The sequence below is a fragment of the Mobula birostris genome, chromosome X (genome assembly GCF_030028105.1).
Source record: "Mobula birostris isolate sMobBir1 chromosome X, sMobBir1.hap1, whole genome shotgun sequence".
NCBI classification, from domain to species: Eukaryota; Metazoa; Chordata; class Chondrichthyes; order Myliobatiformes; family Myliobatidae; genus Mobula; species Mobula birostris.
In genome coordinates, this window is record NC_092402.1 from 48,676,396 (window position 1) to 48,701,027 (window position 24,632).

Below are 24,632 nucleotides of genomic sequence, written 5' to 3' on the forward strand. Positions count from 1 at the left end.
ACAGGAAAGGCAGCAGGGCAAAACCTAACAATAGATCTGTGAACCCACCATCACTGATAGAGAAGATACTGGGGAAAATTCTGAGGGAGAGGATTAATGATCATAAGACCATAAGATATAGGAGCAGAAGTAGGCCATTTGGCCCATCGAGTCTGCTCCACTTTTCAATCATGGGCTGATCCAATTCTTCCAGCCATCCCCATTCCCCTGCCTTCTCCCCACACCCTTGATGCCCTATCTCTGCCTTAAATACACCCAGGACTTGGCCTCCAAAGCCGCTCATGGCAACGAATTCCACAGATTTAGCACTCTCTGACTAAAGTAATTTCTCCGCATCTCTGTTCTAAATGGATGTTCTTCAATCCTGAAGTTGTGCCCTCTTGTCCTAGACTCCCCTACCACGGGAAATAACTTTGCCATATCTAATCTGTTCAGGCCTTTTAACATTTGGATCACTTGGAGAGCAGGGACAAATCAGACAGCCAAAACAGCATTGTCAAGGACAAATTCTGTCTGACCAATATGAATTTTTTTTTCTCCCTGGAATGGATGGGGTTAAGAAGAGATATGACTGAGGTTTATAAAATTATTTATTTTTATTCAGAAATACAGCACAAAAACAGGCCCTTGCACCCAAATGAGCACATGCTGCCCAGTTACACCCATGTGATAAATTAACCTATCAATCCCTATGGCTTTGGAGTATGGGGGAAAACTGTAGCACCCCCAGGGGAAACTCACCTGGTCAAAGGGAGAACGTACAAACTCCTTGTAGACACCAGTGGAATTGAACCCAGGTCACTAGTACAGCAATAGCATTACAGTAACCATTACACTACTGTGTCACCCTATTATAAGAGGTATTGATATGGGGAAATGTTTCCTGCAGTCTGCTTTTTTGAGGCAAAGCCAGAGGACATGGTTTAGTGTGTGTGAGGTGGGGGGGGGGGGGGGAGAAAGATTCACAGGAGACATGAGGCATCTTTTTCACCCAAAGTGTGAGGAGTACCTGGAATACACTGCTGGGGGGGGGGGGGGGAGAGAGAGAAGAGGGAGATGTATATGGGGGGGGGGATGTCAAGGCAGAGAGACTGAAGCTGGGTCACTGACAGCAATTAATAAGCTTTTAGATAAGCCTTGAATTGCTGAACCAATTAGGCACAATATTTGTTCCTTTACTCTGAGTGATGGGATTAATGCAAAAGGATGCCCACTGGTCAGTGCAGATGTGTTGGGCTGAATAGGCCATTTGCTGTATGATTCTATAAACTACAGAAAGATTAGTCTGAAGTCCGTGGCTCATGCTTTACTGCTAATTGGAATTTCTATCACAGCTAGTAAGCTTTGTAATGAGTCTGCATTACTTAAACCCTCTGCCATGGTGAGAGCTTAATCAAATTAGAAATCATTGAAGTTTTGAAATTCTGTATGCAATTTCTGATAGTAACACATTTACCAGCAGTAGCAGAAAATCAATTTTAACAACATCTGAGCAGAATGTAATGACAGGATCCAGAGTCGCATTAAAATAAAATTTCCCTTGGATCTAGTTAAATGGCTAGCAAACACAGTGAAAAACTCAGTAAAATTTAAGGCCTTTCCTCACTGCTCCAACAATTCTCAGGAGACTGTAACAGAAACATTCAACTGTACAATGCAAACTCATGTTTAGACACTGAGAACTTGAAACTAGTGTCCTGTGTTAGGGTAGATTTTGATGCTCAAATTACAGCACAGTTTGGACATTTTATTTTGCCCAGACACAATAATTCTACTATCATTTTACAACCCCACTCTCCTCACACACTGAAAAGTAGTAACCTAATTATTCCACGCTTGCATTAGCACAGCAAGTTAGTGACAACTGAAACAATTTTATAAAAGTTCTAGCAGTGAACACCTCTCAAGAAAAATCTTTAAGTTTTGAAGATTCTAGTGTTTATTAAAATGAGATTTGCTTTGATACTAATCCTGAATACAGTTTTTCATTAAGCCTAGTTCTTTTTCAAATAAAATATTAGTCCATCATTTTTACTGACTGTTTGGAATGCACAATGTACATAAAAGTCTGAGCAATATTGAAGTCAGGAGGTAGTCCTCCATCTTTGTGCATCTCCACATGTTTAATCATGAGGTTCAAAGTGGGACAGTATCTCTGGCAAACAGTGCAGCAATACATGAGGGCACCAGAATGCGTCTTTAGATGGTTTTTTACAGTTGATCGCCCTCTGAAGAACTTGTGGCACAGCTTGCATTCATAGGGCTTCTCTCCCGAGTGAATTCGTAGGTGATACTGAAACTCACTAGAATGGGAAAACCTCTTCCTACAAAACTCACATTCATACCAGTTCCCTTTGGAAATGACCTTGCCCTGGTTTACGGGAAGGGTGACGGGAGTCTCTTGCTTTGATGCAGGTCCATGTGCATTACTGGTAGACTCATCTGAGGGGGATGTTGTTAAGGTTTTTTTGAGCCACTGGTGTTGAGCATGATGACCCTTTGTGCTGTCTGAGCTGTACCTCTTGTGTATCTTCACATGGTTTTGATAAGAGGCTTCTAATCGGAACTTTCTGCTACAAAAATTACATTCAAATAAATACTCCATACCCTGGTGCGAGCTCATGTGATGCTCTAGAGCAGTTCGATCTACAAAGCTACTACCACACACAGAACAGGAAAAAATACATATGCTCATATGGGACAACACATGCCACATTAGGCTACAAACAGATCTCGATGGTTGCTCACAGACACAACAAGAAAGACTTTTCATGTCAAGGTGAGAAAGGATGTGCTCTTTCACAGCAAGGTAGTTTTTAGCCATGGCCTTTCCACAGACTGCACAGAAAAGCTCTGTTGGAGAGCTCCCAAAATTGGGTTCAGGTGGCAGCATGGTATTCGGCTGGACAATAATATTACTATCATATGGTTTTGCTTTCCTGTGTCCGGCCACTTGCCACTGCGTTACAAATTTCATTTCACACATATCACACGAGAAGAGGAAGATTCCAACATGAGACAAAACGTGGGTGATTCGAGAACTTCTGTCAGTGAATTTTGCCCCACACACTTTGCACAACCCCTCCTTTGCATCAATGTGGAGTTTGCCATGTTGTCGAATCAATCCTATGTTAGCCGGTAACTCCTTTCCACACACCTGGCATGGCATGCTCTTTCCTTCACTGTTGCTGTCCTTAATACAGACAAGACTGTCATCTTCACTGTCATCTGTGAGCTCTATTATTTCTTCAGAAGGACCTCTATTCTCCTGGTGCACATCAAAATTAAGATCATCAGGTTCAATACCCTCAAACTGCATACACTCCATTTCCTTCATTGGATGATCTTGGAGGTCGACATTGTTTTCAGCAGAGGAACTACCACTCTCTTTGATAGATTCTCCTCCCCTCAATAAATTTGTTTGATAATATCCATTACTTTGTATCTCATACAGCTCACAAGGCCCTTTACTTGAGGCCAGTGAAACATTTTCGGTAGATGTGGATTGGTTGTACTCCATTGTCAGGTTATCTTCAGTTTTTGTTGACTGCTGGTACATCACTGGCACATCGGGACCATTTTCATTGGCAAGATTTCTTTCTTCATTTTTAAAATCCTCTCCCACTTCAACCTGCATGATATAACCTCTATTTTGACAAAACTGAGACCCTGTGGTCCTTGAGTTTCCCACAGGGGGATTTTGTTCATTTGAGGTCCCAGTGAGATGTGCATACTCTTCAGTTGACTGTTCCGTCGCTTTGCTGGTATCAGTTTTCTCCAGGTCAGGGAATGTACAGTAGCAGGCCTTCAGGAGATCATGCATTCCCAGCTTCTCTGCCATCTCATAGATTACACCGACATTGATGAGATCTGTGAAAAGCTCTGCTGTGTAGATAAAATTCAAGATCTTTTCAAAATTTGCTGGTGTAATAAAGTCTACCACATATGTTCTTACAGAGTTAACTTCCGAATTCAAAAAGAGGTCCTGGAAATAACCAGCAGCACATGCCAACACTGACTTATGTGCTGAAAATGTTCTGTTGCCGACCACAATGATTACATCACACATGATTTCAGAGAGCCTAAACTTATTGAGTTCCTTCAGAAGATTATTTGGGTGGTCAGCGCTGTGTAGTTTAATTCGCATACCCATTCTTTCAGGTGTTTCTGAAAACTTCCAAGCTCAATTCCAGTGGCTTTGTTGTACACCTTTCATCAAAGATGACTTGCAGAAAGAAAAGCCTGCAAATGAGGACAGCTGTATCAGTCACAATGCAAGATACTACAAATATAACATTCTTAAAATGACTTGTGTATCTTTTCATCCAAATTGTAACATAAACTCAAAGCAGTGAAACTATTAAACATTTACGCAGAATCTTTAATATTTTAAAGTGTCCCAAAGCAACACGGACACATAATTGATTCTGAGCCAAAGAACATCCAAACAAATACTTGGTTCAGAAAGGAAGGTCTTCAGGAAACTTTCTCACCCAACCTCAGTGGAAAATGGCTGCTTGCATTTTTACCCTATCTATACCCCTCATAATTTTGTATACCTCTATCAAATCTCCTCTCTATGCTCTGGGGAGTAAGTCCTAACCCATTCAAAGTTTCCCTATAGCTCAGGTCCTCAATTCTTGGCAACATCCTTGTAAATTTTCTCTGTACTCTTTCAATCTTATTTACATCTTTCCCATAGGTAGGTAACAAAACTGCACATAATACTCCAAATTAGGTCTCACCAACGTCTTATACAACCTCAACATAGCATCCTAACTCCTGTACTCAGTTCTTATGACTTATGAAGGCCAATGTGCCAAAAGCTTCCTCTGTGACTTTCTACCTGTGACGCCACTTTCAAGGAATTATGGATCTCCCCTGTTATACCGCTCTCCTCAGTGCCCTAGCACTCACCATGTAAGACCTATCCTGGTTTGTCCTCCCAAAGTACAACACCTCCCACTTGTCTGCATTAATTACCATCTACCACTTTTCCAGCTGGTCCAGATCCCACTGCAAGCTTTGATAGCCTTCCTCATTGTCCATTACATATATTGTACAAGAGGGTACAATATATTCATTAGTAGCCTCAATATCTAAATATTTCCACTTAATCAGAATTTAAAAACCTGTAAAATGAGCAAATACTAAAATCATCTTGATTCACTGGCAAAAGCGTTGTATGCATTCTTGGTACATGTACATCAATGACAGGGGACATATTTTGTCTATTCCCAATTGGCCAGGGAAGGTAAGTGACTTCTCTTAGTGTTGTCCCAACTTTAATGCCAATTTTCAATGCAGCCTTGATACATAACAGTTGACGTAAACAACCAGGCCGTACCCAATCAGAAATTGCTGGAAACACATATTAGGTCAGGCTGCATCTGTGGGAAGAGGAACAGATTTAATGTTTCAAGTTGAAGAATTGCCAGAGTATTTCCAGCATTTTCTGTTGTTAGTTTAATTTTCCAGCACCTGCACTGTTATTTTTTAAAAAAGATTCCGTATCCAATCAAACTTAACAGTTATCACACATTTGAAAAAGTTAGAACTTGTATCACCATCATTATGTGCTGTGTCGTATGATGTAGGCGATCATGACCATGATTGTTCTAGGCAATTTTTTTCCTACAGAAGTGGTTTGTCATTACCTTCTTCTGAGCAGTGTCTTTACAAGATGGGTAACCCCAGCCATTACCAATGCTCTTCAGAGATTGTCTGCCTGGCAACAGTGGTCGCACAAGCAGGATTTGTGATATGCACCAACTGCTCATATGACCATCCACCACCTGCTCTCATGGCTTCACATGACCTTGATTGGGGGGCTAAGAAGGTGTTACACCTTACCTAAGGGTGACCTGCAGGCTAGTGGAGGGAAGCAGCGCTTTATGCCTCCTTTGGTAGAGATTTATCTCCACCCCGCCACCCTAGAACTTGCATAACACCTTAATAAAAAACAAACTTTTGAAATTCAAGCCAATACTTTTGAAGGGTAATTATTTTGGTTGTTCTGTGATAATGAGCCTACTTTGGCTTAAAATGGGACCTGACCTGCCTGATATTCCCAAGAATATTAATTTGTGCATATAATCTGATCCTTCTTAAAACCAAATGCCTATCTCATTTGTTGATGCTGACAGCCATCTTTCACTAACATTAACACATTGAAGTGCAAGAACAAAGTTTAAAACAAACATGATCACATCTCTTTAAATTATAGCTTCTCCCTCTCCTATTAAAATCACCCAGCTGTTTGCACATGTTGGAACAGTAAAAATATTTACACTTGCACTCTATCAGTGATTCCCAAAAGGGGCGGTTACATGTCCTAACGGGGAGAGAGGGCGTTAGGGGAAATAGAAGTCATCAGGGTATGTTCAAGAAGAGTAAGCAGCACCCTAACAGAGGCACGAGACCTGAGTAACCATTAGTAGAGCAGGCACTTCTGAAAAAGGATGAGGCACTGGAACACAGGAAGAACCATAGCTCAGCAGGCAGCGAGCACTCATCGTCACAATGTGTCTGAAATACGGCAATCTCATCCAACCTTACCAACCAAACAGGCGTTATTGGGGAAGCATAAATTAGCAACCAAGTGCCCAACAGTTCCCCTTGACTTGCAGCACAAAACGAATTCATGCAACAGTTGGTAAGTCAAGTACACCCTCTCACTTTCTCTACAGAAAACAGGTCATGTACTGATACAGTGCTGGCCAGAACCAAACGGTGAAATAGAGCCAATCAGTGAACCCGCCATCCCCGAGGATTCCTCTTGAGGTGATCAACGCAACCTCAGCTTCACATGTGCGGTGAAGAGCATTCTTTGGGGATTATGAGACCTTATGTGTCTGCTCAATTGCACTAACTAGAATAGTATAAAGGTAGCTTGCCGAACACCAGCTCTATCCCAACTAACATTCAGATTCCAATCTGAATCCTTGTCAACGTACTTTTCACTGTTGTGATCGTCTTCATCTTTGCCTTACTATTCCTTTGCGTGCCGCTACCATCGTTCCATCCACGTCAACTCGCTGCCGGCATCAACATTCCCAGTTAGCGTTAATATTTTATTTTAATTTAGTCCTGTTAATGATGGATAAATACAAACGGCATGATCTCTGTGACTCTGAAGGCGGTGAAGCCTTGAATTCTAATCCTGCTAAGCAGCAGAAATTACAGAAAGTACGTCAACACAACGTTACATACCTGGAGTATGGTTTTATTCCACTTCCATATGATCAGCGACACCCCGTGTGCCTTATTTGTAATACTGTACTGTCTAATGAAGCCATGAAACCATCAGGATTGTAGCAACGCTTCTGTAAAAGACACCCCGAAAAGACTACTTATGGTATTACTCAGTTCCAGAAGATTAAAGAAGCATTTGAAAAGCTTCTTATAACATTTCCACAATGATAGCAAAGTGTGGAAAATCACATACAATTGGTGAAAGATTAATAGTGCCTGCTGTATCAGAAGTGCTCACCACTGTTCTCAAAATGGATACCAATATTTTTTTAAAAAATCAATTTCTCTGAGTAATAACTCTGTAGCTTGTCCTATTGACAAAATGAGTGATGACTGAGTATCAACTATACACAGAGCTACAAAAATCAGAATTTGGGATACAACTAGATGAGTCAACTGTGCAAGACAACGAGGTATTGCTAATGGCACATGTACGGTTTATCAAAAATGGAAAAGTTTATGAAGACATTCTCTTTTGTAAAAAGTTAAAAATAAATATCAATGGAAAATCAATCTGCGATGAGCACGAAATGTATACTGAAGATAAAAGTATTCCAATTAGGAACATGATTACTTGTGCAACAGATGGAGCATGAAATGTAACAGGTCACCATGCTGGTTTAGTAGCATTTATGAAAAAAGAAATTCCAAGTCTGTTTGCAATCCATTGTGTAATTCACCGCCAACACCTCATGGCCAAAAACCTCAGCCAGCAACTTCTTTCAAGCATGCCTTTTGTAATAATTGCTATCAACACAATTAAAGCTGATCCATTAAAAAGCAGAATATTTTGCCAGTTATCCCAAGATAACGATGAAGAGTTTGAACGCTTGCTTCTTCACAGTGAAGTGTGTTTGTGATCAAAAGGCTGCTGCTTAAAAAGTTTCTTTGATCGTTTTGATACTGTGGTTGAATTTTTGCTCAAAGTTGACAAGAACTGCAGGGTGGGAATTTCAATTTAATCCAGGCAAAAAGTGCAGTGTTCACTTTTATTGGAAAATGGGAAATATATAAGCAAGACATTCAGAGAAGAATGGTCTCATAGTTTCCCTGCCTGCAAAGTATGCAACACACATAAAAGTTGCTGGTGAACGCAGCAGGCCAGGCAGCATCTCTAGGAAGAGGTGCAGTCGACGTTTCAGGCCGAGACCCTTCGTCAGGACTGCAAAGTATGACTCTCTTTCACAGATGGTGATTTGCAAGAGTACTGCTTACACCTGCAGTCACTGAAGAAGGGTTTTCAGAATCGATTCAAGGATTTGAACGATCTGGAAATTCTGGACTGGGTAATTAACCCATTTGCAAGGTGGAAAAGCAGGAAGAGAGCTTGCAAGAAGAAATTATTGAAATTCAGTGAAGAAGCAAAAATGCTTTTCAAAAATGTCAGCTTTTGTGGTTTGTGGCTACACTGTCATATGAAGTTTCCTGGTCTTTGGAGAAGAGCCAAACTATTCTTCATTGTATTTCCATCCTTCTACCTTGTTGAAAGAGGCTTTAGTGCAGTGAACCACATACCCACAAAAACAGAAGCTGCTTGGACATTGTTACGTATGGGGACTTATGGCTTTTGCTGTCACAATTTGAATCAAATATTTCAACTCTTGCTAAAAAGCCATTAAGCTCAAGGGTCACATTGATATTGAAGCTGCTGAATAGCACATAGGTAGTATGTAAGCTAAGTTTAAAGACAAATAAAAATTTAAAGCCAAATTATTTTTCTCATGTTAGCATATGGTAGTCATGTTTTACACTATGGGGACACCGGAAAGACTACATCTTTAACATAGAATGGGTGGATTGGTTCTGACGGCGAAAACCTAGAGAGCCTCAGAAGGGATAAAAATTTAAATTAAGAACACCTGGGACAGGGGTGATAGTCCAGCAGGAATCAGTTGTTAGGTAGGCTACATGCAGATGGACTTTCCATGAGTTGAAGTTTGTGGAGGGAGGGTGGCTTGGAGAACTTCTGGATAACTGAATCTGAAGCTAATGCAGACGTGGATCAGAGTTTTCAGAGGAAGTATGATGCATAAGTTGCAACAGGAACAAGGCAGAAGTAGATAGCCTTTGTGATAGAGAGGATACTGTCGGGAAGTCAAGTTGGGGTCTGATACAACACAAAGTTTGCAAAATGACTGGTTCAGTTTGAGACCAGTGACCAGAAAGTGGGTGGGTTGGATTCTGAGGGCAAAAACCTATCTGCTATTTGACTGAAGAAAATTGTGGCTCATCTAAAACTGGATATCAGACAAGCACTTTCAGAACAGAGACAGTGCAAAGACTGAGACAAAAAGGTGCAGTGATAAAGACAGGTGCCACTAACATACATGTAGAAGAAGATTCTGTCTGTGGATGATGAACAATGAGTAATGAACAATGGGAGACAGATTACAATGCAGGAGAGAGAACATTGTCAAAGGTTCCTGGCTACAACTTGATAGTTAAGAGCTGCAGCAAGGGAGGACAATTAAACAAAGCTGGAGGAGTGTAGCACGATCAGGTACATCATAGGGTGTATAGGGGTTAAAAAGGAATAATGTACAGAACGTTTACATCAAAGGGAAGGGGAATGAGAAGAGGAAAGGAAAAATCATCTAGTATTCCCAACTTGTGGAATGATAAAATATAGTGCAGGCAAAGACAAGATTAGGATCAACCATGATATCACTATAGTCAACTAAGTCTACAAATATTTACCAGTACTGTGTCCAAATTCACAGAAAGAATGATCACATAAAGACACTGGTGGAACAATGGCACAGCAAGAGTCAAAACTTTTAGGCAAGGAAATCACAAAATTAGAAAAGGACTAAAATTCCAAGTGCAACTACTGATGTGTAGATACAGGATTTTATTGTGGAAAACACTCAGAAGCCTGAAACTTAGCTAGTATCATTAAATCTGGGTGTCTCAATGATACCAAACTGTACTTAAGAAGAAAGTGACTTCACAGGCATCTTCAATACTGAAATAGATTTCATGGAAGAATATAAAACACTTTTACGAGAAATTTCCTCTACACAAAGTTAATAGGATGCAACCTTGAAAGTATTTTTCAGCAAACAGGAGACAAGAATTGGAACGAAAAGAGGGAGGGAGCTTTTAAAAGAGGTGAGCCTTGGGGCTTTCTGTGCAGTTTCAGAGAGGAAGAGCCTGAGAGGCATATTTGCAAATTGGTAAGTGAAAACTGATTAGTTAATTATTTAATTGCCAGCAGCCAATAAAAGAAATCAGGATCAAAAACAGCTACTGGGGAGAAATAGAGTTGCTGAATTGGAGGGAAGATGGCGACGAGAGAGGACCAGTGGAGTGAGTTCAAGATGGAGGATGGCGGGAAAGAGGAATGGAGTGGAAAGAGTAAAAAAAGAAAAGAGGTATGAGATAGCAAACTCTGAGGAGTCAGGGGATGATCAAAATAGGATGGCAAAATAATGGAAAGAAGATAAGATTAAACCAATCCACCCGTTCTATGTTTCGGTGACCGGAACCCGATTCATTTCATGAAGATAATCAGCAAACTTATAGGCGAGATCAAAAGAGCAAAAATTTTACGAAATGGATCGCTATTAGTGATTTGCCTGGATAGTGCTCAGCAAGGCAAAGTGATAAGATTAAATAAAATAGACGGCGAGAAAGTACAATACCCAACAATAGAAAGTGGACTAGAGGAGTTATTTCGGGGATACCAACAAAAGTTACTATGGATGAGATTAAACAGAACATAAAAGGAGCAAAAATTATTGAGGCCAAACGTTTGAAAGCTGCAAGAAACGGAAAAAAGTGTGATAGTTTATCCGTTATGATTAACTTTGATGAAGAGAGATTGCTGACTAAAGTTTATTTAGGATATATGTGTTACGAGGACAGAATATATATACCACCGCCTTTAAGATGCTTTAAATGTCAGAAATTTGGGCATATTGCGGCAGTCTGCAGAGGGAAGCAAAGATGTGGGTGATGCGCTGGAGAACATGAATACGGGAAATGTGAGGCGGGAGCTAGGCTGAAATGCTACAATTGTGGCAAGGAACACAGCGCAGCTTATCGAGGGTGCATTTATAGCAAGAAGCCGGCTGAGATACAATATGTAAAAATAACTCAAGGAATCAGTTACACGGAGGCAGTAAAAGCATTTGCTGGAAAGGAAAAGGCTATCAAGCAAACAAATACAGGGAATAATAAACTGGTGAACTGTGAGGGCTGTAATATGATAAATAAGGATACACTAATAATGAGTAGAAAGGATTTCGTACTGTTTATGGTAGATGCAATTAACTGTTCAGCGCAAACAAACAAAACAACTGATAAAATTAAAATTATAGTCAAGTCTGCGGAAAAATATCTTGGTATTACAGGGCTTAGGTGGGAAGCAGTCAAAGAGATGCTGAATGGAGGATCAAACAGTTCACAGGTAGGAGAGGCGGGAAATTAATGGCAGTATATATATATTACAAGGGAATGCAAGGAGTCTTATCGCAAATGGTCAAGAATTTACGAAATATGCATCAGAACTTGAGGAAAAACTTCAGATTTTATGTATACAAGAAACATGGTTGAAACCCAGGGTAAATGTGCAGAACTCCAACAACAAGTAGAAGCACTCAAAAAGAACAACTGAGTTGGAAAAGAGATTGGATGAAACAGTACTGCATTTAAAGGAGACGGTTTCTGAAAAGGATGCTTTTTATCAAAAATTCAGCGACTTGGAAAACAGATTAAAAAATGGAGGAAATTATTCCAAAGTTATAAAAGGAAAAAGGAATTGTTGCAAAGTGAATTATTTACATTCGGATTATTAAACGAAAACACGGAAACAAATTTAAAAGTTAAGCATGCGATAATTAATATTCTTAAATAAGAAAATTTTAGTCTTACAAATGATGCAGATGAAATCAATGTAATTGAGGTGATGCAATTACTTGACAACCATGTGATAAAAATTAGGGACGAACAGCAGTTTGCGACACTGCTATCTAATGAGTGCATACAGCATTTGCAACAGGAATTGCAATTACAGAGTGAAACAAATAGAGATATGCAGGTTGAACTAGGTTATCTAAAGTAGGTTGGAAAGAGATTGAAAATGGAGGAATATTACAAAATTACAAAGGGAAAAGGTATTGCGGTAAAGTGAATTATCTACATTCAGGTTACAAAATGAAAACGTGAAAGCAAATGAAGAACTTCAAGATCTTAGTAAACAATGAGAGACTATGATTCAAGAAAAGGAAAACCTGGAAATAGCGGAAAGACTTGAAAAACAGCAATTGTAAATGTTAAGCATGCTAAAATTAATATTCTTAAACAAGAATTTTTTAGTTTTACAAGTAATGCAGATGAAATTAATAATGCAATTACTTGAAAACCATGTGACAAAAATTAGGGAAGAAAAGCAGTCTGCGGCACTGCTATCTAATGAGCGTATACAGCACTCGCAAAAGGAATTGCAATTACAGAGTGACGTAAATAGAGATCTACAGGCTGAACTAGATTGTTTAAAGCAGAGTACTCCAGGACGTATTTGGTTGGAGACGGAAGCCTAGCAGATGGTGGTAATGCATCTTAAAGCTGGTTTGCCAATCGCCATTAAACAAGAAGAAGAACAGCTATTGTGTGATTGGGCCAGTGTTAGAGTGAGGAGCTGAGGCTTTGGCAAGAGGAGGCTAAGGTAAGATTCTGGCAAGTTTTTTAAAAAATTCTTTCTTATTGCAGTTAGAGCAGCTGTACCTACATTACAGGAGGCAGGTAGCTAGCTGGGTGAATGTCAGGAGAGGGCAAGGGAATATATAGACAGTGCAAAGTACCCCTGGGGCTACTCACCTCAATAACAACCATACTACTTTGGATACAGTTAGGGACTGACCTACTGGGGAAAGCTGCAGCGGCCAGGTCTCTTGGCACTGAGTCTAGCTCTGTGGCTCAGTGGAGAATTTTGGTGATAGGGGAATCAATAGTTAAGGGTACAGAAAGGCGACTCTGTGGTCATCAAAGAGATGTAGTGAACCTTTGAACCTTTATTTGATTTTGAGAAAAAGTGGGGCTCATTTGCTCGTTATCATTTGAGCTAATTGATATAATTTTTCCACGATCTAATTGTAAATTTTTTAGTATATTTTCTTTCCTCGCTGGCGGTTTGATGTTTATTTTTAGAAGCTTTTTGTATGACACATGGCTCCAGGGTTGTACACCTAATGGGTTCTTTTTTTCCCTCACTTTTCTGCTTAGTAAGTTTTTTTTATTATCACAAAATTTTTTTTTCAATCTTTAAGATAATGTCTTTTTTGAGACATTGTAAGTGTTGTTACTTCAATGTACTCATGTTATTTTTTCTGGATAATATAACAATAAAAAGATTTGAAAAGAAAGAGAGATGTAGAGATGGTATGTTACTTCCAGGTGGCAGGCTCTGGGATGTCTTGGATTGGGCCCACAGCATTCTAAAGGGGGAGGGTGAGTAGCCATACGTCATGGTACATATTGGTGCCAATGACATGGGTAGGAACATGGATGAGGTCCTGAAGGAGTTGGGAAAGCAGCTGAAAAGCAGGACATCAAGGGTACTAATCTCTGGATTGCTGCCTGGGCCATACACCACATTTCAAAGTAAATTTATTATGAAAGTATTTATGTCACCATGTGCAACCCTGAGATTCATTTTCTTGCAGGCATACTCAATATATCCATAATGGAATAATAACCATAATAGAATCAATGAAAGACTGCACCAACTTGGACATTCAACCAGTGCGCAACAGACAACAAACTGCAAATATAAAGTAATAAGTACTGACAACATGAAGAGACAGTCCTTGAAAGTGAGTCTGTAGGTTGTGGCCCCATTTCACTGATGGGGCAAGTGAAGTTATCACCTTTGGTTCAAGAACCTGATGGTTGAGGGGTAATAACTGCTCCTGAACCTGGTGTTGAGTCTTGCTAATCACCCATGATAATAGCTATCAAGAAAAGAGAAACATTAAAACAAAACAAGGTCATTGAGACCCCTTTGCAGTATCAAACTGGTATTCAAATAATTTCATGACTTAAAAGTTGCTGGTGAACGCAGCAGGCCAGGCATCCCTAGGAAGAGGTGCAGTCGACGTTTCAGGCCGAGACCCTTCGTCAGGACTAACTGAAGGAAAAGTGAGTAAGGGGTTTGAAAGTTCGACTGCACCTCTTCCTAGAGATGCTGCCTGGCCTGCTGCGTTCACCAGCAACTTTTATGTGTGTTGCTAACATTTCCAGCATCTGCAGAATTCCTGTTGTTTGAATTTCATGACTTACCTATCGAGTAGGTAGTGGGACTCAATATTGACCAGTATGTGGAAGAACTTGCTCCCTTTGGTTTTACTTGAACGTTTATTCAGTCCAATCTATGAATCTTGTCACAGTTAAATTAGAAGCAGAATCCTGAATTTGTATTTACAACATTTTGACAAGAAGGCCAAACACTGCAAAATTTTCCTCCTAACTCACTATCCTTGCACCAAAATTTTAATATTCTCTGAATGACTCCTGGGCTTAAATGATCCATTGTAACTTGATACTCATGTGATATAAACAGAATTGTGCAATATGAACACAACCTCCTTTGACTTGGGATTGTACTATTTGCCTATTGGTTACCCCAACAACCAATAATCTCACTTTAAAGACTTTATCTTGGTATTTCATGCTCTTGTTATTTATTGCTATGTATTTATATTTTCACTTCAGTTTGTCTTCTATGCTCTTGCTCTTTCATTGATCCTGTTTAGTTACTGTTCTATGGATTTGCTAAGAATGGCTGCAGGAAAAAGAATCTCACAGTTATGTGGTGACATGTATGTATGCTAATAATAAATTTTACTTTGAACTTTTTGAGCTTTGCTTCATTTACTATGGTAAGATACATGATGCATTAAACCTATTAAAACAATAAATCTTTGGCATCCACAAGTTACTTCAAATCATTTACAAAATAATTGAAAAATAAAAGTTCAGGATACAGGCATTAAGGAGTCAAACTTAAACCAAGCAAATTTGTTCAGGTCCTTCAGAACTGTTGTGATGGACAGGAGGTGCCCTTCCCTATAGGCATTCATGAATAAGCTGGGTTTTTAAATAGACAAGTAAACACTTTTGTGGTCAATCAGAATCAAAGACGAATGAGGAGTTATTTAACATGAATAATGGACAATACTGTCAATAAAAAATAATGTTAAACAAGTAGATTTGATTTTAAAAAGACAAAATTATGGTCCAATAAAAACTTTTTTTGGGGGGAGGGATGAATTGAGGAAAATATTTGGCTTAGACCCCAGACCAAAGAAAGCAGTTGCTTTGATCAGACAAAATCAATTCCCGACCTAGTAATATTCTCAACATGATAAAGGTCTTTAGAAAGGAAAAATTTCTATTTCCTTCCTTGATTAATTTTGCATGGATCGATTTTCAGAAAAAACATTTTTAGGGTGTTGTGGCAGAGTAAAAATTAATTTTCAAAGCTGCAAAAATCAAATGTTTAATCAGAGTGTCTTACCGAACTTGAACTTGCTTGTAGTCACAAGGATATTCAGCTTAAGGGGTCTCTTGATGCCATGTTTCATGAAGCCACCTGTTTGGGTTGTGCAGAAGTTGTAATCAGTATCAATACTTTAAGGTTTGTTGTACAATATAGAATTTGTTCCCCAGTGACTAGCAGACAGTAAACTTCTCACTTTCATGGGCTGTTTTGTTAGTCTAAATGGCCTGATCATAAAATGCTTTATGATTAAAACATTTCATATTAAATCGGGGTTATCACAATCTAGATGTCATCACTGGATTTGTAGAGGCTTGGGTGCATATTCAAAAAAAAAGCAGTTGAAAAAAATTTAATTCGAAGTGCAATCGTTCCATTATTTTGATTATTCGTTACTGTGGAAATTAGTCGTCACTGATCTTTGATGTGAACTTGCAGTTATAAAGGCGATAACTAAATCTTTAACAGTAGTTGGTTAATTGTTTACTATTTTCCATTTGAAATGCAATATGTAAAATATTTAAAGTAATTTCAAAGATTTTACCCGTTAGAATCTCACTAGCTGCAAATCCATAACTGAACCGAACTGTTTGGAGGACCATACAAAACACCACAATCTTGAAACATCAACAGTGCTTCCCAATTGTAAAATAAACCTCCACACAAACAATGCTGCATTCCGGTCAGATTTTTTAAAAAGCCTTTGACCTTCACCGAGTACATTTAATAAAGAATCCCTTAAACTCAATATGCTCGCTTGAAGCAGGTTGAGTGAAAACTGATCAAACATTTAAGTGAAATGGTTTCTGGAGCATTGCTCCAGTTGGGGCTTACTGACAAGCATTGCGACAACCACAAGCAGTAGTCTTTCGCCAAGGGGATATTCCGATAAATGATGTTCTCTTATCACCCCCCACCTTTACAACTCAAATGCAGGATAAAGTTAGTTGGTGGTGTTGGGCAGCGGTCACTCCGTGCAACCACGCTGTTCGGCTTCCTCCCTCCATAGGCCTCCCCAATGATAGCCAGCCCCCGAGCCCATGCTGCGGAGTCGGGCTGGGGGTGCCGGGGGAAGAGATGCACGGAGACGGTCCGAGGCCAGGCGCTAACAAAGGCCGAAGCCCACGCTCAGACATCTTCCCTTGTCCGCCGGTGGTCGGATGAGTCTAGCCGCAGTCCCTCCTTCTCGTACTGCCGAATCAAGGCCTCACTCCCCACTCACCAGCTGCTCAGCACCAATTACAGCCTTTAATCGCCCGTAGCAACTGCCGCCACCGAGCGCTCCCAGTTTGTTTTAACAACCTGACCAGAGAGCGCCGGCAGGAGCAGCTCCGCTCCGCTCTGCTGTTACAGAGCGCCGGTGGTCCGCTAGTGCCGCCCTACCGACCGGGAGGTCTCTCCACCCAAGATCTCCAGAATAGGGCGGACTTAACAACAGGCTCGATCTGAGACGACTGTTTATTACTGAGAGTACTGTACTGTTTCTGCGTTCGCACGGTCTGGGACACAGGGTTCGGTCTGAGAGTACACTGCACCCTCTGTCTGCCAGTGACCTCACCACAGGGTGGTTTTTACACTAAGTTTGGCATCGGGACTGAAATTGGTAACGTCAAAGGTTCGCCATCCTGAGGTGAAGATATTTCTCTCCATCTCACTCAATGACTAACTTATGATTTTAGTCTCTACCCCCAGTACTAGATCCCAAGGGAAGTATTCTCCCAGCATCTACTCACTCAAGTGCTTTAAGAATTTAATGATGTCTGCTCACCTCAAGTTCTGTGGAAGGGAGCCTTCCTCTTCCCAATCTCTCCTTATGTAACAGACTTACCATGCCAGAAACTGGTTTGTTCAATCTTCAACTGTGTGCTCTCTCTACAGCAAGTATACCCTTTGTTAGATATAAAGACTACATTGTACTCAATACTCCAAACTTTATATAATTGTGTCGCAAGATTGACGGGTAAAGTCTCATTTACTCAAATTAAGTGTTTCCTTGCTGACTGCCAGCACTTCACACAAGGGGTGCTGGTATCATCCGTTTGGTCAGGAGATTCATTACTCATCTGTATATTTAAACGTGTTTTTGTTGCCCCCGCCCCACCATTGGGACCGCTGGTAGCTCAAAGCTCTCATTTACTTCTCCCTCTACTATCAGTTGTCAGGCAGAAGAAACAAAAGCCGGAAAGCAGGTATCACCAGGCTAAGGGAGAGTTTCTATCCCACTGCTAACAAACTCTTGAACTGTCCCTTTAGTATGATAAGATGGCCACTTGACTTCACAATCTACCTTATTATGATTTGTTGTTCCTCTCTGCACCTGCCGTTTCTTTAGCATTTAAAAGTTTTTATGAGACTGAGTTGCTAGCTCGGTACTCAACCCAATACAGATGGAAACCAGCCAGATTTGAACCTGGGACCACTCGCCTTGAAGTCCACTGCTGATGCCACTACACAACCAGCTGGCTAACCTCTTTATGATCTTGCACTTTATTGCCTTCCTGTGCTGCACTTACTCTGTAACACTTATTTTTCCCCTGCATTCTGTCTTTGTTTTACTTTGTTCTACCTCAATGCACTGTTGTCATGAATTGATCTGTATGGTCTGTATGCAAGACATGTTTTTAACTGAAATGGGTCAATAATAAACCTATTGATCAATTTACCAACTTCACTACTTCAATGCACCGATGTGGTGAAATGGTTTGTAAGGTTAACATGCTAAACACATTTTTTCACTGTACCTCAGTATGTATGATGATAATAATCGTGGAAATGGATACAATCCACCTGTGTTTACTTCTTATTTGCAACCTTGCTCCATGTCTTCCAGTTCACATATTTTCCTTGTTTTCTTCTTCCCCAATTTTTTCATCTCTCTTGTTTGTTTTTTAATTATTCTATACTTTGCCTTTTCTTCTTCCACTCATTTCTAAGTCCTTTAAAAAAATGAATTGCTGGAGGAAGTCAGCGGGTCAGACAGGATCTGCAGGGGGAAACAGACAGTTCAGTTGAGTTGTCTATTTCTCTCCACAGATGCTGTGTGACATGCTGAGCACCTCCTGTTGCCTGTTCTTTGCTCCAGATTGTATCATCTCCATCTTCTGTCTCACATTCTTTCAACTTTGTTTCTGAAGTTCTAAGTGGACTTTACTTTTTCAAACCAGCCTGCAAAATGTGATTCTAGAGAAGATAACAGTAAATGGCTTGGATGAGGAGATGGAAGGGTCAATGAGTTGAAGGTTTGTGGTCTTGTGAATAGTGCAGAAGGTTATCATAGGTTACGACAGGACATCAACAGAACGCAGAGGTGGGTTGAGAAGTGGCAGATTGAGTTCAACACAGAGAAGTGTGAAGTGATTCATTTTTGAAAGTCGACTTTGAAGACAGAATACAAGGTCAAGGGCAGGATTCTTAGGAGTGTGGCAGAACAGAACAATCTTAGTGTCCAGTCCATAGATTCCTCAAAGTACTGTGCAAGTTGATAGGGTGGTTAAGAAGGTGTATGGTGTGTTGTCCTTCATTAGTCAGGGGGTTGAGTTCAAGAGCTGTGAGGTAATGTTTCAGCTCAGTAAAGCTCTGGTTAAACCAAAATTAGTTTAATTAGCCTAAAATTAGGCTAAAAGCAAAAGAGAGGGCATATCACATAACAAAAATTAGTGGTAAGTTAGATGATGGAGAAGCTTTTAAAAACCTACAGAAGGCAACTAAAAAACCAATGAAGAGAGAAAAGATGATAACTTTATTTATACAGCACCTATCATACATTAAGATGCAGGCTCAAAGTGCCTCACATAGATTGTAAAAATAAATCAATATAGTCACAAAAGATGAAATATGAAGGTCAATTAGCCAATAATATAAAAGAAGATACAAAAAGTTATTTCAGATATATAAAGTGTAAAAGAGAGGCGAAAGCGGATATCAGACTGCTGCAAAATGATGCTGGAGAGGTAGTAATGAGGGGACAAAGAAATGGTGGATGAATGTAATCAGTACTTTTTATCAGTTTTCATCGTGGAAGACACCAGCAGAATGCCAGAAATTTGAGAGTGTGCAGGGGCAGAAGAGAGCATAGTTGCTATTACTAAGGAGAAGGTGCTTGAGAAGCTGAAAGGTCTGAAGGTAGACAAGTCACCTGGACCAGATGGACTACACCCCAGGGTTTTGAAAGAGGTAGCTAAGAGATTGGGGAGGCATTAGTAGTGATCTTTCAAGGATCACTAGATTCTGGAATGGTTCTTGAGAACTAGAAAATTCCATTCCACTCCACTCTTTAAGAAGGGAAGGAGGTAGAAGAAAGGAAGTTACCAGCCAGTTAGCCTGATGTCAGTGGTTGGGAAGATGTTGGAGTCCATTATCGAGGATGTGTTTTTGGAGTACTTGGAGACTCATGATAAAATAGGCTGAAGTCAGCACCATTTTCTTAAGGGGAAATCTAGCCTGTCGAATCTGTTGGAATTCTTTGAGGAAATAACAGGCAGGATCAACAAAGGAGAGTCAGTGGATGTTGCTTACTTGGATTTTTAGAAAGCCTTTGACAAGGTGCCACATGAGACAACTAAAGAGCCCATGGTATTACAGGAAAGATACTATCATGGATAGAAGATTGGCTGAGTGGCAGGAGGCAAGGAGTGGGAATTCACCTTCTTCTTAAGCCCATCATCCCAACTGGAGAGAAGGCTGCTGACAGCAGCTTGCCAGAGTGTCTGTTCTGGGCCAGTCTTTCATGTTATCCCAAGGTGTAACCCATCTTCTTGGTGTCAAATCCATCCTCTCTCAGGAATGTTGTCTTTGGAGCTTCTGTTGGCATTTCTGTAGCTCTGCTTTTTATGGGATCGGATTACTAGCCCCATGCCCAACCCTCCTCCTTTCACATCCAGGCTTGGGACCATCCATGGCGGAGTTAAACAGTGGCAGTAAATGGTGCCTTTTCTGGTTGGCTGCCGGTGACTAGTAGTATTCCATGGAGGTCGGTGTTGGGGCCATTCCTTTTCATGTTATAGGGCAATGATTTGGATGATGGAATTGATGGCTTTGTGGCCAAGTCTGTGAATGATACAAAGTTAGTTATAGGGGCAAGTAGTGTTGAGGAACCAGGAAGTCTTCAGGAGGACTTAGACAGATTACGAGGATGTGCAAGGAAGTGGCAGATGGAATATCATGTCAGGAAGTGTATGGTCATGCACTTTGGTAGAAGGAATAAAGGCATAGGCTATTTTCTAAACGGAGAAAATTCAGAAATCAGAGGTGCAAGAGACTTGGGAGTACTCATGCAAGATTCTCTGAAAGTTAACTTTGAGGTTGAGTCAATGGTAATGAAGGGAAATGCAATGTTAGCATTCATTTCAAGTTGACTAGAATATAAAAATAAGGATGTAATGCTGAGGCTTTGTAAGGCTTTTGTCAGCCTGCATTTAGAGTATTATGAGCAGTTTTGGGCTCCTTATCTAAGAAAGGATTTGCTGGTTTTGGAGAGGGTCCAGAGGAAGTTCACGAGAATGATCCCAGGAATGAAAGGGTTAACATATGAGGAGCATTTGATGGCTCTGGGCCTGTACCTGCTGGAGTTCAGAAGAATGAGAGGGGTTCTCACTGAAACCTATCAAATACTGAGAAATGAACAACTGTGATGCAAAGCACAGACACAAATGTCTGAACCAACTGACTGAAGGACACTGAAAAGTGAACAACCGGGGGAATGCTCAGAGAGAAAGCCAAGTGAATAACCTTGAAGGGGACAGTGAGTTAATGTCTTTCAGAACATAATAGTTTTGAGCTGAAATAAAAGCAGAAAATGCTGGGAACACTCAGCAGATCAGATTGTGTGCCTGTAGAGAGCAACAAAGTTAATGTTTCAGGTGAGAGACCATTTGTCAGAACAGGGAAGGAGAAAACAAGTTAGCTTTAGTTGCAGAGAGGGTGGAGGGGGGGATGGCTAAAACTCCTATTGATGGACTAATGTCAGCAACAGAAAGAGAGGAGAGAGGGAGAACAAAGGAAGATGGCATTGGAGAGGGCACATAGGTGATTTATGAGAGTGATCCCAGAAATGAAAGGTTTAAAGTACAAACATATGAGCAGCATTTGATGGCGACTGGGCTGGCTGAACTACTGGTGGGGCCAGAGCTGAGTTGCTGAGCTGAGACTGGTAGTTGGGGCTGTCGATTGAGTGGGTGGGGACTTTGGCGTGGAGGAGCCTAGTTGTTTGGAAAGGGTTAATTTGTAGCCTATGGCTGCAAAAGGTGGGGGGGGGGGGGGTTGAGATTGAAGGAGGAGGGTGGGAGACTGTGGAATACTCCAGAGGTAAGGGTAGCCAAAAAAGGGGTGCATCAAGTGAAAGACCTGAAGTAATGGGGGACAACAAATTGAGGAAAATGGGTGAAATGGAGGAATTTATAGTCATGTATAAAATTAAAGGTCATAAGGAAGGAGAAGAAGGAGTTAAAGCCCTTAATCCTTTGAAAGTGGCAGCAGCATTAGAGAACCAAATAGGTAAAGGATTCCAGGCCAAGATTTTGTCTAATAGATTGCTGAAAATTTGTTGCAAAGATATTGACCAATATAACAGTGCTAAAATGGTGGGAAAATTGGTTGTAAAAGTGGAGTGTATTACTCTGAAAGAAAGGAAGGGAGTTAAGGGGGTAGTGTATGCTATTTGGTCTAGCATAACTGAAAAGGAAATTTTGGACAATATTAAAGGTGGTAGAGTGATTGAAGCCAAACGATTAAAATTGAGAGAAGGTGGTAATTGGGATTCCCCTGTTCTTCTGGTTTTTGCAGGTGATGTTCTTCCAACTAGAGTCTATCTTGGGTGCATGTCTTATCAAGTTAGAGAATACATTAGGCCTCCCTTACGCTGTTATAATTGCCAGAGATTTGGACATGTTGCTGGTTCATGTTGAGGTAAAAGAAGATGTATGAAATGTGGAGAGGATCATGATATTAAAGCATGTAAGGCAGCGGTGCCTAAATGCAGTAACTGTGGAGGGGACCATATAGCGGCGTTCAGAGGATGTGAGTATTTTAGTAAGGCAAAGCAGATTCAGGATGTTAGTATCCAACAAAAAATATCATATGCTGCAGCAGTAAAGAAAGTTGATAGAGAGCAAAGGATAAGTAAAGAAAAGATTGGAATGATGGGGAGTCAGTTCATTCCGAGTTCTCCAACTATGGTTCCTTCAGGCATGTTGTTGATGACTAAAGAGTCTTTTTTGGTGTTTGTTGTTGATGTACTGGTCGGGGCTAAAACTACAGCCAAGAGGTCGGATATGATAAAAGTAGTTGTTGGAGCTGCAGAGAGATTCCTTGATATAAAACAGATTTTGCCAGGAAAATTACATGAGTATATGACAGACAAACAATCACTGAATACTTCCCAGTTGTCGGGATCAGAGAGTATGGAGGAGCTTTATGTGGATGAAGAGGCCAATAATTAGTATTTGGATGTTTTTAATATTACAATGGAACGCGAGAAGTTTATCTGCAAATGGTCAAGAATTAAAAAGATTTGTTGGAACTTTTAAAGACAAGCCTGATTTGATCTGTATACAGGAGACATGGTTAAAGCCTCACTTAGATTTTGTGATCCCTGGATATGATAGTTTGAGAGCTGACAGAACAGGTAAATCTGGTGGAGGGTGTGTAACTTTCATAAAAACAGGACTCCAGTTTAGAAGACTTGATTTTAAATCTAACCTTGAAATTGTGGCTGTGGAAGTTTGGAGCTCTCATGGTCAAATAACTTTGATTAACTTTTATAATCCAGGTAATATGTTATCAGATTTGGACGCAACTATGAATAAGGTAAGATCCCCAGTAATCTGGGTTGGAGATTTCAATGCCCATAATCCTATATGGGGTAGTGAAAGTAAAGATAGTAATGGAATGGTAATAGAGGAGTTTCTAGATAAATACAACATGGTACTGCTAAATGACGGAAGGCCTACAAGATTTAATATTGTAAAGAATACTTGTAGTCACTTAGACTTATCTATCACTCCCTCAAACTTAGCTAGGTTTGGGGAATGGGATGTTATGGACAGATACACACTAGGAAGTGATACTATCCTATATTATGTAGATTTGGTAGAAATTTGATAGTAGAAGTTGAGGAGAGGTCTGCTGGGTATAATTTTTCTTTGGCCCATTGGGATGAGTACCAGGAGAAAGCTGTGGATATAATAGAAGAGATTAATAGCGAGGGCTCCATAGACGATTGGAATGAATCCCTCTGTTCTATAATTCATAAAGTTGCTCAGTTGACTATTCCGCTACAGAATGTTCCTAAGGCTCGAGCACTAGTTCCGTGGTGGAATAAAAATTGTAATATAGCAGTAAGAAACAGAAATAGAGTTTACAGGAAATTAAGAAAGTACCCAGTGTTAGATAATGTTATGGAGTATAAAAAGGAAAGAGCAGTAGCAAGGAGAGTAATTAAAAATGCAAAGAGGGAGAGTTGGAGAAGATTTTGTGGAACCCTGGGCCCTGAGACACCTATAAAGCAGCTATGGACGATCATTCACAGAATGTCAGGGATATATAGGAAACCATCTATCCCAGCTTTGCTGGAAGGAGATATTGAAGCTGTAACCAATAAGGAAAAGGCTGATATGTTTGTAGAGGTGTTCCAAGCGTTACACAGTCCTGGAGTTAGGTGATTTGAGAAAGGAAATTATGTTAAAGGAAAGTTGGAAATTGGACAGGAGTTTGGATGATAATAGCTCCATAAATTTGTTTTTCTCCCTTCAGGAATTGCAGGAAGCTGTCCAGTCAGGTTCAAACACTTCTCCTGGTAGGGATGGACTGTGTTATGAATTGCTTAAGCATTTAGATGACTCTGTATTAATAGAAATTCTAGCATTGTTTAATTCAGTGTGAA

General features: G+C 40.3%; 1 protein-coding gene across 5 annotated transcripts in view; it reads right to left on the reverse strand.

Moving 5' to 3' along the window:
• Positions 1 to 213: 213 nt before the first annotated feature.
• The window catches only part of LOC140191905 (zinc finger and BTB domain-containing protein 39), a 35,093-nt gene continuing 10,674 nt past the window's right edge, over positions 214 to 24,632 (reverse strand). The window contains exons 1-6 of one of the 5 annotated variants that reach the window (XM_072249755.1): positions 16,977 to 19,365; positions 15,773 to 15,847; positions 7,213 to 7,325; positions 6,957 to 7,089; positions 5,348 to 5,390; positions 214 to 4,242 (exon numbers count right to left, since the gene is read on the reverse strand). In XM_072249755.1, coding sequence (XP_072105856.1) covers positions 2,018 to 4,153 — 2,136 coding nt within the window. In that variant the 5' untranslated portion in view covers positions 4,154 to 4,242; positions 5,348 to 5,390; positions 6,957 to 7,089; ... (1 more) ...; positions 15,773 to 15,847; positions 16,977 to 19,365 and the 3' untranslated portion in view covers positions 214 to 2,017. The other 4 variants (XM_072249752.1, XM_072249754.1, XM_072249753.1 and 1 more) reach the window with 4 other exon arrangements.